Consider the following 16,083-nt stretch of genomic DNA (forward strand, 5'->3'; position numbering starts at 1 on the left):
TGTAATCCCACTAAGACAAAATTTCAATGACTATTTCCATAAATAGATACATAGGTAATAGGTAAATGCAAAACTTAATATATATATATATATTAATTTTTTTTATTGATTTTCTAATTTTACATTTAAGTATTTGAAAAGCCGCGTGGCCACTGGGTTAATTGATAATAAAATGACATACAAGTATCTTTAGTGCAAGTCTCAAGCTGTTACATTAACCTCTCTTTTCCCCTTAGTATTTACTGTCTCCTGTTTAAACTAATACAATTCTTATTAAATCAATTAGATAAAAATGACATTCTTACATTTATCAATAATTTTTGGCTTATAGATATCATTAGTTTAACATTCAGTCTTTATAAACAATCAATATCCTAATTAGTTTTCCCATTAATATTTAACTTAACATTTAATATTTCTAATTTCCGTTTTAAGTAACTAAAGTTCCCATTGTCACAATATATCACAAAGTCTAATATTCAGAATACATATCTGTTTGAATATATTCTATTTCTCACAATCTTACAACTAATTAATAATATATAACATTCTTATTTTCTATTAATTTCCAAACATCTTAAATTTAGTAACCAAATTTTCTCATTTCAGCATCAAATACTTCCTGTCTTTTTCACTTAATCTCTATTATCTCAAAGCTAATACAGTTTTTATAACATCAGCTAAGTAAAAACATGTTTATTACATTTATCAATATATTTTTAGCTTACGTATATCTTAATTAGCTTTACATTCAACCTTTATAAACAAAGCAATATTCAAATTTAACTTTTAATATTTATACTTTCAAATTTTAAAATAACCAAAGTTTTCTTTATCTCAGTTCATAATAAAATCTAGTGTTCAAAGTACGTATCTTGTCAAATCGAGTATATTCTATTTTAATCCTTACTAATAAATCAAGGCCCCAATTTTCTTCAGCCTTATTCTAGCTTTCTTTGCCAACTCACCTTTCATATCCGTGTTTTTAAATCATCATATAGATCTCCCTCTGTTTTTATATATATTGTTTGAAGTAAGAAAGGCCATCCAGTCAGCATTTTTTTGAAGGAGCTAACAAATTATCTCTCTATTTTTCTCTCCCGGTGTAGTTGTCCTGAAATGTTTATCTTCCCTTCGGTCTGTCCTTGTTCTTGATCCTCAGGTTTCTTCTGGTTTATATAGAAAGTCTTTTCCATTTTCAAAGTTATCAATCCCTTTTCTGAGTTTTTTGTTAACTGTGTTTGTTGATAAATTGAGTCTTCTATCATAGTATTTAATTGCTCCATTTCTTTTATTATATTCTGTGTAGTTAATTCTATGGGTGTAATCAAAGTTTGGGTTCATATATCTAGGCTGACATCTTGTTCTTTTCTGTAGCCTCTTATTTCATCAGTGGCTTTAAGAATAGTTTCATGAACTGCTTTCAACATAAATAAGATCTGTTCCTGATCTTCGTCCATGTTCTTTTAGTGGTATGGTTTAAAAGCTTTACAGTCAGAGAATGAAAATAATTTTATCACTGAGTATAGAACACAGCTGGGCTTCTCACAGCTAATTGCCAAGGTCACAAAAATCTTATGTATAGTCTAGGCTTCAAGCTAAGTCTGTTTCAGACAATAACAGGTAATACCAGGTTTAGCCACAAGATGTCTCCCATACTGTTTTTTTTAAAAAAACAAGATTTTTTTTAAAAAAAATTCCAATCTTGTTTTTTGTAAGTAAAAACCCAAATCATCAATAAAAATAGGAAATCTTTTAGTCCTCAAGTTTTGGAAAGATAGAAATCCAGTTAAAATCAGGTTATTGTTTCAACATTTTAAACTCCCCTAGATAGTCAGTTGCCACTGTTATTAGAAGTTTCCCTTCCCTCTCTCCACAGGGAGGAAAATACTTTAGGGAGCTTATACAGGTGGAAAAGATAGTTAGGATTGAAGAGAGGTTCAGATCTCACCCAGTCTCATCCATGCTACTTTGTAGGTGTCTGGTGGTAAGTTTGACTTCGGCTGTCTGCAGCCTGAGCCATATTTCTATGCCGGTCTTTCGTCCGCCGGTTTGGAGGGCTGCATCAGATCGGGCGGAAGGACTATCACCCTCCTGTGATTAAGCGGGGATCCTCTCCTTGCTGGTCGCCCCTACAGGGCAACGTTTGACCCTTTCCAGGGTCCCCCAGCGATGTGAAATCGTACGTGGAAGACGGAGCCTGCCTTCTAGATGGCCACGGTGGCCGCGGCAGCAAACCAGAAGTTGCAAAACTTTCATTTCATTTATACTCTGTATGCAACCTTTGCTGTGTTTTTCTAGACAATGGGTTTATTACTCCTGTTCTCAGATGAGGGATGGTATTTCTTACTAATAATAATTAAGATATTGACAATGGAACTACTGTACGTTTCTTGTAATCATTGGGCTCATTCAAAGAAACCTACATTATGGCCATCACATAGGTCTGAGCACTGATACTAATTTCACTGAGAATTCTCCTTTATCCCCCAGGTTCTCCACTAGACTTTGCCCAATTTTAGCATCTCCAACAGAACAAGTGCTAGGATTTAATTAATAAATTAGTCAAGCAAAAGGGAGACTTATATATATATATGTAGATCTTTGGTCATTCGGGTTTTTCCCCACGTAGAATTGAAGGTATAAGAGCAACGTTTCGACGAAATCTCATCCGTCATCCTCAGGCTGGTGGCTTCAGCTTTGTTCTTCTGGGAGAAGATATATATATATTTATTTATTTATTTATTTATTTATTGATGGGATTTATATCCCGCCCTATCTCCCGAAGGACTCAGGGCGGCTAACAACAAAACATATAATAAGTACAGAAATCAAGATAAAAATGAAATTGAGAACATCAGTGCAGTAAATTAAAATTAGAGAATTTTAAAAAATGAATTAAAAATACTAAATATAAATTAATTAAAATGCCTGTCAGTCTAGGTCAGCCTGGTGGAACAGGTGTGTTTTGAGGCCGCGGCGAAAGGATTGGAGGTTTTGGGCCATCCGAAGCTCAGGGGGGAGCTGATTCCATAGGGTTGGCGCTCCCACAGAGAAGGCCCTCCCCCTGGGGGTCGCCAGCCGACATTGCCTAGCTGACGGTACCCTGAGGAGGCCTTCTCTGTGTGAGCGTACTGGACGATGGGAATTTGTTCCCGGCAGCAGATGGTCCTGCAAGTATCCCGGACCTAAGCCATGTAGGGCTTTAAAGGTAAGTACCAGCACCTTAAATCTCACCCGGAGGGCAACTGGTAGCCAATGCAGCTCACGCAGGAGGGGTGTAATATGGGAGTATCGGGGAGCTCCCATCACAACCCGTGCAGCTGCATTCTGCACCAGCTGAAGCCTCCGGGTGGTCTTCAAGGGCAGCCCCATGTAGAGAGCATTACAGTAATCAATACGGGAGGTAACGAGCGCGTGGGTGACTGTACGTAGGGCATCTTGGTCCAAAAAGGGGCGCAATTGGTATATAAGACGAATCTGTGCAAATGCCCCCCTAGCCACGGCTCCAATGATCTTCAAAACTGAGTCGTGAATCTAGGAGGACGCCCAGATTGCGTGCTCTATCAATGGGAGGTAACATCTCTCCTCCTATAGTCAGAGATGGAACCTCTTGGACTAAACGAGATGACGGTATGTACAGCCACTCAATCTTGGCCGGGTTGAGTCGAAGCCTGTTTTCTCCCATCCAAATCTGTACCGCTTCCAGACAACGGGACATCATATCAAGGGCATCACTGGGTTGGTTCAGGGTGGAAATGAATAGCTGGGTATCATCAGCATATTGATGATATTTCACCCCGAAGCTACGGATGATCTCTCCCAGCGGCTTCATATAGATGTTGAACAGGAGGGGCGAGAGCACCGAACCCTGAGGGACTCCACAATTAAGAGGCCTAGGGCTCGACCTCTGCCCTCCTGCCAACACCGTCTGCGAACGGTCCGAGAGGTAGGAGGAGAACCACCGCAGAACGGTGCCTCCCACTCCCAGCCCCTCAAGACGACGCAGTAAGATACCATGGTCGATGGTATCAAAAGCCGCTGATAGATCTAATAGGACCAGGACAGAGGAATAACCTCTATCTCGGGCCCGCCAGAGATCGTTCACCAGCGCGACCAATGGTACGGATCTAGATATTCAGCTTCCTCCAGGTTCAAAGGGAGCTGTCGTGCCACCACGCTCTCAACGACCTTCGCAAGGAAGCAAAGGTTGGAGACAGGACGGAAGTTGTTTAAAACAGCTGGGTCCAGTGCCGGTTTCTTGAGGAGGGGCCTTACCACCACCTCTTTCAAGGCAGCAGGGAAGTACCCTTCACTCAGTGAGGCATTGATAACTGCTAGGAGCCAGCCTCGTGTAACCTCCCGAGATGCATAGACTAGCCAGGAGGGACACGGGTCCAACAAACATGTGGCGGCACTTAGTTTCCCCATGATCTTGTCCACTTCATCCGGAGTCACAGGATCGAACTCTTCCCAAATGTACTTGGCCAACTTCATCGTTTTCCTCTCGTTAGATACTGCCCAGTCAGAGTCCAGACCAGCCCGAATCTGAGCAATTTTGTCCACCAGATATTTACTAAATTCCTCAGCCCGTCTATGTAGGGGGTCCTCTCCCGTTTCTTGACTTAAAAGGGAGCGGACCACTCTAAATAGGGCGGCCGGGCGATTATCTGCGGACGCAATGAGGGTGGTGAAGTAGGCACGCTTTGCCACCCTCATTGCCACAAGATAGGATCTAGAAAAGGATCTTAACTGTGTTCGGTCAGACTCAGACCGACTGGTTCTCCAAATGCTCTCTAGGCCCCTTCTCTGGCGCTTCATCTCCCGCAGGTCCTTGGAGAACCAAGGAGCGAGTCGGGACTTGCGCTGGGCCAGAGGCCGCAAAGGGACAACGCGGTCGAGCGCCTCCGAAGCAGCCTGTTGCCAGGCATTAACTAAGGACTCGACTGGGTTGTGGGAGAGGGAGGTGGGAATCGGTCCAAGCGCCATCTGGAATTTATCTGGGTCCATCAGGTGCCTGGGGCGGAACCACCTGGTCGGTTCCGCCTCCTGACAGCGGGGGGTGACGTGACGGAGGCCCAACCACAGGAGGTAGTGGTCTGTCCATGAAAGGGGTTGTGATGTTGGAGTAACCCCACCCAGTCCATTTAGCCACTGCCCAGAGACAAAAATAAGATCAGGCATGTTTCCTCCCTCGTGAGTTGGGTCCTGAGTAATTTGAGTCAGGTCCATGGCCGTCATGGAGGCCATGAACTCTCGGGCCACTTCTGATGCACTGCCCAGGGAAGGTAGATTAAAGTCTCCCAGTACTATAAGTTTTGGAAATTCGACCGCCAATCCTGAGATGGCGTCAGGTAGCTTGGGTAGAACCGTTGCTGTGCAGCTTGGAGAGAGGTATACCAGAAGTAGGCCCAACTGACCACCAGGACCCCATCTTAAGAGGAGGGATTCACATCCGTCTATCTGAGGGGCAGTGGCCTCCCGCGGATGGAGGGTCTCTCTGATAACGACCGCCACGCCACCTCCCCTACCCTGAGCTCGAGGTTGATGCAGCACACGGAAACCTGGAGGGGATAAATCAGTCAGAGGGACCCCTCCCTCTGGGCCCAGCCAGGTTTCCGTGATGCATGCCAGGTCTGCGTCTTCCTCCTCGATCAAGTCATGGATGAGGGGAGCTTTATTCACAACAGACCTGGCATTAAAATAGATCAGCCTGAGCTCAGGAGTCAGTCCTCCCTCTTCCCCAGGGCAGCAGGCGAGAGCCAGAGGGTCAGAGCGCGCCACAGCAAGAAGATAGCGTGGGCGTGATCTCAGATTACGATATGGCCCTCTGCTCCTCCATCTGCTGCCATTCCCAATTACTGTGGGGATCGGTATCCCTGTCCCATCCCCCTGGTTTACAAGACTCTCCTCGGCCCTCATATTGCCGCGACCATTGGCCAACCTAGGCTGAGACAGGTCCGGTAGGATCTTCCCCTCATTCTGCTGGGCCTGACCCTCCCCCCTCCCTAACCCTTCAAAAAAATTTAAAAGAAAACCCAAGAGCCTCTTCTTGGCGCCATGCCACCTCTCGGGGTCCCAGGACCCGTCATTAAAGAAACGGCGGCGTAGGTCTGATGGCCATCTCTGAGAGAGGGGGGAAGCTCTCAGGGCAAGTAGCTCACTTCTGGTGTAAGCCATCAGAGGTGGAAATAGGAGTAAAGGACGAGCTGGTTGGAACAACTGCATATCAAGACCACAGAGCTGAAGTAGTGGCTCCTGAGAACATGGTCACCCTCTCACAGTGATCAGGATCTCAGGGGGCCACCATCCAGCCCTGGGTAGGTCGCAGGAGGAGAGAGAGTCCGGTGAGTGCTAGCATAGTCTGTTGGTGGATAACTTTGTAGCTCCGGTGATGATCGGTGGTAGTTCATCTATCTCCATGCCTAAGATGTCATCGCGACCGAGGGGCTGTAGTCAGTCTCCGGTGAGAAAATGAAGGAGGGATTATCTGGATTTAAAGTATGATCCCGAGAGGATAACTGCTATCTCGGGAACATTGACCATTTGTCTAAAGTAATCTCTACTACTGTATATATATGGGTGTGACTCTCAAGATAGTGTTGAATTTTACTATCCAGCAGTCCCAGCAAGCAATGATCTGTGGTAACTATGTTGGCCTCTTGTTGCTGGGTTCACACAATATGCTTAACCCTAAATCCAAGATAACAAAACACAGTTGTTGTGTTTTCATAACTTTATGTTTTAATATGGTAGTATAATTCATACAACATGCAAAGAAAATGACTGGGTTTCTGCAACATGTTAAAATACAAAATATTCAAACTTATTTTAGTCTAATCTACCATTTTCTATGCTTGCAGCAGCTCTCCAACCTTTCATACTGTGAATATGAAAGCGGTGCTTAAACTAGGTGCTTTGGATAAATAAATCTGATCCTCTAACATTAATAATATATTTATATAAGTAAAACATGCTGTACTTTTAAGAAGAACCCCTCTCTAAAAGCCCTTTGTTATTAAACCAGTAAGAAGATAACATGACTATTGGAAGGCACTTTGTACATTTTCATCACATAGAAGCAAGCTAGAGCTTGGGCTCTTTTCCAGTCAAAGCCTATTCTCAGTAAGACATTTTGAGACAAACAACATGTGATGCACAAAGTCAGTTGAAAGGTGTGTCTGTACAAATGTTGATAGCAGGCACTGAGTCAGCGTTTAATCAAAAAGCAAGTGACTATGCTGGAGGAAAGTCTGACTATCAGACAGTGTCAATTGATTGTTGGTTTCTTTTGGACAGAAGCTGAGTTCTCTTCCAGAATAGTGATTGGTTTTGTCACCGATTAGTGATGTTTGGTGGGAGAGAGATAAACAAAGCCAGAGGACCCCACCAATTCATTCTTTAATGTGTCCTGCACCACTTAAATAAGGAGAGGGATATTTGCCAGCATTGTGCCTTTTGCAGAATAGGGATCCCCAAGGGGAGGCTGGAAAATGTTATGCCAATATTGTTTTCTGTCAGTTCAAGGACAGGTACAATGCTTTTAGCTTTGCTGTGACTGGAACCCAATGCCAGTGTGAACCTAGAAAATGTGTGTGCAGATAAAGGTTGTCACATTATTGGAGCTAAACAATATTATTTGTTGCTCGACCCTTGAATTTCCCATTTAAGGGTTAGACAAATTTTAGGCCATGGAAAACATAATATTTGTTTGATTTCTATAGCTGTCTATCCTACCAACTGACTCTGGGTGGTGTGTGTATGTAGTTACTTCTAAAAAATGATTTAATATCTTCCAGATTTTTTTTTGAATGATTGGGGCCAAAATGTTTGAAATCTTATTAAAGCATCACCAAAATATCATCTATTTATCTCATTTAGAGCCCCTAAGTCATTTCACTCCTTAAAATCTCTATCCCTCAAAGCAAAAAAAAACAACTTTTAAATTTGGCTGCTCTTACATTTTAGTGATATTAAGACAGCTGCCTGGCAGACTTCAAAGCAGACCATATTTTTCAGGCTAAGAAATATGGTCCATGAGCTGTAGTTCATGCCAGCTGGAAAGGTGAGATGTGGTATCAAAGGTATTCTGCTAAATAAACAGCTTTTTTTTAATCTGGTAGCTTTATGCCAAGCTTCAGGCTGTGAAGGCAGAGATCCAGGACCAACACGATGAATACATCCGAGTGCGGCAAGACCTGGAGGAGGCACAGAATGAGCAGACACGAGAACTGAAACTCAAGTAGGTACCTTGATAAGATGTGTTGAGGTAGAGGCTGAGGCAACCCAGTCTAACCTCAAGGAATGATTGACCATCTTGCACATCTGTCTCATTGCCAGGGTTGGTAGGTAGAAAGGGACTATGAAAGGAGAGACAAACCAGATGTGCCAAAGTGACAAGTTGCTCAAGTGACAAATCAGGCCAGAACCACCAGCTTTTTAAAAAAAGAAATGAAATCCTATTGGTTTTCCTGTGTCACCTGACCCATACGAAATGAATGCCCTAGGACAGAGGTGGGGTGCTAGGGCCCCTTTATGACTTGTGGATTTCTACTCCCAGAATTCCTAAGCCAGCATGGCTAGCTCAGGAATTCTGGGACTTGAAGCCCATAAGTCATAAAAGGGCCGTAGTTCCCCACCCTGGCCCTAGGTCCGAGGGCCATCTTTTGGATACTTCTGATGGCAGTGTCCCCAAAGTGTCAAATAATCCTATTGTTCTTTCCCTTTTCTTTGAGTTGATTAACAAAATAAAATCAGCAATATACAAATCCATTTCAGTGCTGAAAACATATATTTAAATTAGGGATAAAAGAATTAACATCATACGATGATGCTTATTTTTTTTCTCTATATATCCTAATTGATTTTGGTATACCACAACCACAGGGATTTTTTAAAAAATCCTCTCATCTCTGTTAGATGACATCTCTAAAAGGAATTCCTGTAGGGACATGTTCTCACCACAAGACCCACTCTACAATTAACATTCTTAAGTGTGGGATGGTTTCTGAAGGAAAAGGTAATTTCTTCAGTCTTTCTATTTTATTGCTTCTCTCTGCCAGCTTGTCTTTCCCATTTCAAGGAACCAATTAATGTTCATGTTTTCATGATTCTTTTTTCTCTTTGGCACAGTAAAGCTACCTGTTACTGCTTGTGTTTTTAATGATATCCTATATCAAAGGAAAGGTTAATGCAAAAATATACAATACGAATACCCAGTCCCATGCCATTGTTATTTTATCTAGATTAGAACTCAAGGCTTAGTGTCATTTTCGATTTTGCTAAAACCAAGTGTTGAAGTCTTCTGTTGACAGCTTGAATGGCACCATAAGTCCCAAACTCTAGTTTAACAGGCTATGTCAAATGATGAGTAAAGTTATAGGGCAAGTTTTTCTTTAACTCTTCTCTGACCTAGCATGACAACCCAACCACTACCATATGTGAAGATGTCTCAAAAGAAACATTTGTCACAAGAATATCTTGAGAGGTAACTTTTTTTTCTGGCAGCATAGCCCAACCCCTATAATCTATCTACAGAAACCCCTGTTTTCATTCACTATTTTTATTGTTCATTCCCATCATTTCTCACTGTCTCTTACTGTGCCATGCTACAAAATTGGCATGGTATCAAACAAGGTTGCTGATGCTGTGCAGAATATAAAAATAACCACATCCCTGAGGAGAGGGAAATCATAATATTCAGCTTCATTGACTCCAATATCTCTCTCTTTGGTGAGGAGATGATTCCCATTATCTCCAGCTAATGCCTTCCCTTCCTCCTAGTTAACATAAGACATGCCATCCTCGACAAAGTTCTCTTCTGCAGTGGATTTTGTCCCAGGATTCTCCCTTTCTTATTATTCAAGGCACCATTACTCATGGTAGCATTTTCTTAGGTGGATGAGATGATGCAACCTTAAAATATACATCTGAGATTATCGAAGAGCAGGTTGTCATTGAGAAACTATCAAGGGGTCACATCATTTTAGCTGAGTTCCTTGAGTTGGATGATTTATTCCCAAATTCATTATGATTTACAATAGTATGGATTATAAATGTGAAAAAGCTACAGTGCCACTCTTCTACTTTGATTTTGCCTTTCCAATCTTTTATTGCTATAACTGCCAGTTAAAACATTAAAGAGAAATGTTTTGTTTTTGTTTGTCTTGATTCTGCCCATTTCTGTTTGCTGCAGGTACCTAATCATTGAAAATTTCATCCCCCCTGAGGAGAAGAACAAGATCATGAATCGCCTTTACTTTGACTGTGAGGAGGACCAGTGGAAATTCCAGCCCTTGGTGCTGACTCCAGGGAGGTGAGTCTGCAAGCTCTGGCCTTTGATGTCCGGTGTCCCTGGGAAGACCAGGCTGGAGGAACTTCATGTAGATAGTGATGAAGAAAAGACAGCTCAGGGTCAGGCACATGATTGGTAGTTCTTCCATTCCATCCACCCCTTTTAAGTTGGTGGTAAATCAGTCATACCTTCTGAAGATCCAGAGCCATATTGGGTGTCAAGCATCAGGGAAATCAGGAGATCCAGACAGTTCAAGTGGGTATAAAGGCTTACTGTAAGTTTGAGCTCTCTACAAGAATCTGGACTACTAGCTGCCATTAAAAGTTAGCAAGAGATAAGAGTAGAAGGAATTCAAGGTGGGCTGGACCTAGTCCTTATCTACCCAATTGGTGCTGTTTCCTCATGCTCTTCCAAAAAGCTGGAAAGATCTGTTTTTTTCTGCAGACCTCAGGGTGATGCAAGGTTGGGCCCTGGGGAAGCTCTGCAGTTGTGATATGTACTGTGTTTTCCCCAAAAGTAAGACCTACCCTGAAAATAAGCCCTAGCCCTAGCTTGATTTTTTTGAGGGGTGGGCCTAATATAAGCCCTATCCCAAAAATAAGCCCTAGTTTTGGGGTGAGGCAAACACCTAAAAATCAAGCTAGGATGGGGATGGGGGTGTGGAGCTGCCCCATGTGCCCTGGCAGCCTTACTTGGTAGCCAGGCTCTCCTCGCTGGCCCACTTCTTCTGCGGAGCCTTCTGCAGCCAGGCCTGCATTTCTCAGTCACAGGCCTTTCCAGAAGGCCATGCAGCCAAGAACTGAGCTATGGATTCAATCCATAACTCGGTTCTGCAAGAACTCTGCAGCCGAGGCCGAGCTATAGATTGAATCCATAGCTCAGTACTCGGATGCATAGGCCTTCTGGAAAGGCCTGACTGCAAAATGCAGGCCGGAATGCAGCTGCAGAATGAAGCTGCTCCTTCGGCCCCAGAAGAAGTGGGCCAACTGGGCGGGGCTGTTGGTACTGGAGGTGAGTATAAAAGACACCCCCCCAAAAAAAAATAAGACCTGGTGCCTCTTTTGAGGCACATCTATATGTTGCCACATTAATCGTGGCTGCTCTGGAGTAATTCCTTGCACGTTCTTTATTTCTTTTACTCCAACAGTAGTAGCAGTAGCAGCAGCAACTTGACCACTGGGACTCAGATGAAAAAGCGCCCAACTTCTGCAGTGGGATACAAAAGGCCAATCAGCCAATATGCTCGCCTAGCCATGTCAATGGGGTCCCATCCTCGGTATCGGGTGAGAAAAGAGCTCTTGGTGGAGTAGTGGAGGGTTGGTATTGGTGAGGAAAATAAATTCCTGACAATGTAATGCGCTCAACATAGGGCTACCCTTGAAGAGCATTCAGAAGCTACAGCTGGTGTAGAATGTAGTGGCGTGGGCTATTTTGGGGACTCTAGAATGGCCCCTGTAATACTACTGCTCTGCAAGCTGCATTGGTTACCATTCTGCTCCCAGGTGCAATTTAAGGTGTTGGTGATCACCTTTAAAGCTCTTCATAGCAAGGGTCCAGTCTACTTGAGGGACTGTCTCACCCTTTTGGGACTGGCCTATCCCACCCGTGCTGCCAGAGGAGGCATGTTGTGGGTTCTGTCAGCCCAATTATTCCGGCTGGCAGGGGAGGAAGGCCTTCTCTGCTCTTGCTCCTGCCGTCTGGATCATCTTGCCCCCCCTCATGTGAGGTTGGCCCCAACCCTCCCATCCTTTCATAAGGGCCTAAAGACGTAGCTCTACCAGTTGGCTTGGGGCCCCAGTGTGGGAACAGCGCAGTGGGGGTGGTTGATTGAGTAACAAAAGATCCTACTTCCTCCCACTCAGTCCCTGCCTTCCCCATGTGTCCTTAGATTTTAATGTTGATTTTAATCATTTATGCTTTAATTGTACATGTATTGGCATATTTTTATGACAGTAAGCCACCCCAGAGTTATTCTATAGCAAGATAGGCAGCCAATAAATTTTATAAATAAATAAATGGCAAGCTATATTCCAGTAAAGACTATGTTTGCATAGCATTTTTGACACTAAACAAGTCCATTTTCTAACAATACACTGAATTATAAACTAATCAAAAAGGCTAGGGTTTTATAACATGCAAAGCCTCAAGCAACCTACTGAAGACAAATGCAAAGAAACGTAGCATATTATATAAATGTGTGTCTTAATCTAACTCATTTAACTAATATTTGTATCCCAGTCTTGATTTAAAAAAAAAGATATTGAAATATGTATTATAGAAGTAAATTAATTAAACAGTAAGATTAAAAAGTAGGGATGCGGTGGCTCAGTGGGTTAGGACGCTGAGCTTGTCGATCAGAAGGTCGGCAGTTTGGCGGGTCGAATCCCGAGTGCCATGTAACAGAGTGAGCGCCTGTTACTCATCCCAGCTTCTGCCAACCTAGCAGTTCGAAAGCACATAAAAATGCAAGTAGAAAAATAGGGACCACTACGGTGGGAAGGTAACAGCGTTCCGTGCGCCTTTGGCGTCTAGTCATGCCGGCCACATGACCATGGAGACGTCCTTGGACAAGCGCTGGCTCTTCGGCTTTGAAACAGAGATGAGCACCAGCCCCTAGAGTTGGAAACGACTAGCAGGGGAACCTTTACCTTTACCTAAGATTAAAAAAATAATCAAATAAACAGCAGTCAGGTCACAACAAGAAAAAAGATGACTAATTGTATTTAGAATATGAAAGATAAGACCAAATAGGTGACTGGTTAGAACTTCTGTTTTCACAGTGGCCAGCCAAATTCTTGGGGAAAGGCCATAAGTAGGATATGAGAGTAAATTGGATTCTTTCTACTCATGTTACTCAGCAATTAATATTGAGAAACATGCTGTCTCCATTAATAGGGTTAATATCTAAGAGTCATAACTAGCAGCCATTTGTAGTCTGCTACTAATTTGCCTAATCCTCTTCAAAAAAAGCTTTCAAGTTAGCAGCCATTTCTATATTTTGGATAATAAATGCCATCTATGTGCTTATAAATATGCCCTTTTACCAGTCTTAGATATCCTAATCTTTTACTGGATGATCCTGGTTTATAGTATTACGAGGTATTAAGTCTTATGAGAAAATCTTTTTTCTATCCATTTTTTCACACAAGGCATAATTTTATACATATGTGTTGTGCATCCTTCACTTTCTTCTTTGGGGATTTGTTCCAGTCCTGTGAACATTTTGGTTAATCTTTTCTACATTAGTGAAAATAGCAATCTAAATAAGAGAATAAAAAAGTATTTCTCATAAACCACCACTTTTGCAGGTTGTGAAGATTACAATATTAAAGAAAAGTTGGAATGAATATCTCTTAGAAAAACAACCTGAGGATTGGTTTTACTGAAACCTTGACAGCTGAGGATTTCTCAGCAAAATGCAAAAATACCGGCAGGTTCATATGAAAAGCTGTCAGTTTGTAAGGCCATGAACTCAGATCATGAAAGAAACCATTCAGGATTTGCTTAGTCATGTAGATGAATAGGATTATCATAAATTAGCATTGCGTAGGGACTGTGTATTTACTTCAACTACTACACACTCAGATATGTGTACAAGAACCTAGCTTCAGCTCTGTAATAAACTGACCTCTTGATATTATCAACATCTTTCTGCCTTCCTTTCTTTTCCAACTTCACAACCAAAGGCTGAGAACATCATGTTTCTGGAACTAGATGTCTCTCCACCAGCTGTATTTGAGTTTGAGATCACACAAGATCAAAGTGAGCATGACCCACGAGCATTGCATCTGGAGAGGTTGATGCGCTTAGATAGCCTCCTGGAGCGACCTGCAGCATCCCGAGTACGAAAATCACGATCTTGGTGAGTTAGTGAATGGAAAGCAGATGTAGATGGCTCTTGCCAGTATCCTGAGCTCCAGTGCTTGGCTAAGTTATTAACTAAATTTTAAGCTTTGTGGCATTACAAATAAGCAAGAATGAGCCACGGAGAGTATGACCAAGATTGAGGAAGGTTGGTCAAATGAAAGCCTAGTAATCACCAACACAATGTTCAGAATTAGTGTGTGACCTTTCTCTGAGTAGTATTACATCTATGTCTATACCATCTAGCCCATAAAAATAGGTTGGTAGTCTGCCTAGAGTACTGAATAAGGGCTGGGAAGAAATCAGTTTGAAATCTCAACCCAGCCATGAAACTTCCCAGAAACTTTGGACTAGTCATTTCTTAGCCTAATTTATTTCATTGAATTATTAGGATGTAGAGGAAGGATACATCAACTGTTGTTTTTTTTCTCAGGTGAACATTTTTGGTTTCTTAGGCAGGATAAAAAATGCTTTTGATGAAGGGGGCGGGGGAAGGAAAATATGGATTCATGCTCCTATTTCTTTTTTCTTTCTTTTCTTCTATCCCACTTTAGGTGCCAGACTCCTCGCACCTTGCCGTCTTCAGCAACACAAGTGTCCCTATCCTTCAGTTCACAGAACCCTTCCACAACACTGGCTCACAAATAATATCCCTTGAGCCCTTCCCCTTCCTTCAGATATGAGGACTGCGCTCTTTCTGCCACTGATTGCCTCTGAGAACACATAGTCCAGGGAGAGGTGTCCCCTGCACTAACTCATCTTTGTCTTTAGCTACTTTGTGTGTGTGTGTGTGTGTGTGTGTGTGTGTCTGTATGAGATGATGGCTCCTTGGGGTCCACATCCCCAGCGTTCTCTGGATCTGTCACCCAATCACTCTATTTATTTAACATATTTATTTATGGTGTGTCTTTGTGATGACGCAGGTTTCCAGCTGAGCAGCAACTTCAGTTGGTGGAAGGTGCAGTGCCTTCCACTAGTGTTGGGGAATTTGCTCAGTGCACAATGTTTCTAGAAGACAATGCTTGCTTTTTCTTCATTCCATGTATGTTTTAGACTCAGAAGAGAAAAACTATTAGGAGGCAATGGGAACAATCTGTACTTAGCTCCAGTGGCGGTTCTGTTTGTTTCTTCTGGACTGTGGAAATCAGTCAACTTTGATGAGTATACTATGCAGTGAGGATGAGCAAAGTAGGCGAGTCTCAGGGGCAGGATCTTGATCTCACCAAAATATACGGATTTCCTTCTGCTTTTGCAATAAGGGCACAGGTCTCATTTCATCTTCTGTTCAAATCATCTACTCTCCACATACAGATGTTGCAGAGAAATAGCCTGGGCATCAATCATGCAAGCAGACCTATGAGAGGGCTAACTAAAGCATCTTTGTGACTTTAGGAAACATTCTCTGCACCTGCCTGAGAAAAAGGCAAGTCAACTTTAAGCAGCTAATAATTAAAAAACTTGATCAACTTACCAAGAAAAGGAGTCACCTGTACTTTAATTTGGAAGAAAATTTTTATACTTGAAAACAAACCATGTATGTAAAGTGGGGAAGGGGAGCTGAATTCCCAGTTATTTTGACAGAGCACAGGAAATAGTATCTTATCCAGAAATATGTTCTAATTCACAAAGTCCTTTCAGTGGCAACTGCAGGTTTAATAGAGCAGACCAGCCTAGTATTGACAAGAATTTTCTGGATCTAAACAGAACAAGAAGAAATAATAGGGGAAGATATCCAATATCTCTCTCTGCCTAAGTTATATTTTGCACTTTGGCTTATACTTAGAAGAATGGCTGGTGATAATATTAGCTGCCATGCTTCCTGGTATTGACATTTTGGATAAACCCAAAGTTAGTCAAACCTAATCATAGAAGCCGTCATGAACTGCAGAAAACAAGAACTTTAGAAAGCCTAAATTGACTAGCTT

General features: G+C 42.4%; 1 protein-coding gene across 3 annotated transcripts in view; it reads left to right on the plus strand.

Moving 5' to 3' along the window:
• Positions 1-14,806, plus strand: part of KIF3C (kinesin family member 3C) — a gene marked incomplete at both ends in the record, with an annotated part of 53,674 nt that extends 38,868 nt beyond the window's left edge. Inside the window, 5 exons of one of the 3 annotated variants that reach the window (XM_081315038.1) lie at positions 8,124-8,242; positions 10,196-10,315; positions 11,445-11,577; positions 13,981-14,156; positions 14,713-14,806. In XM_081315038.1, the coding sequence (XP_081171164.1) occupies positions 8,124-8,242; positions 10,196-10,315; positions 11,445-11,577; positions 13,981-14,156; positions 14,713-14,806 (642 nt within the window). Of the gene's footprint in view, positions 1-8,123; positions 8,243-10,195; positions 10,316-11,444; positions 11,578-13,980; positions 14,161-14,712 lie in introns of those variants that run through there. The other 2 variants (XM_081315039.1, XM_081315040.1) reach the window with 2 other exon arrangements.
• Between the last annotated feature and the right edge of the window lie 1,277 nt (positions 14,807-16,083).

This window comes from Vipera berus (assembly GCF_964194415.1).
Source record: "Vipera berus genome assembly, chromosome: 1".
NCBI classification, from domain to species: Eukaryota; Metazoa; Chordata; class Lepidosauria; order Squamata; family Viperidae; genus Vipera; species Vipera berus.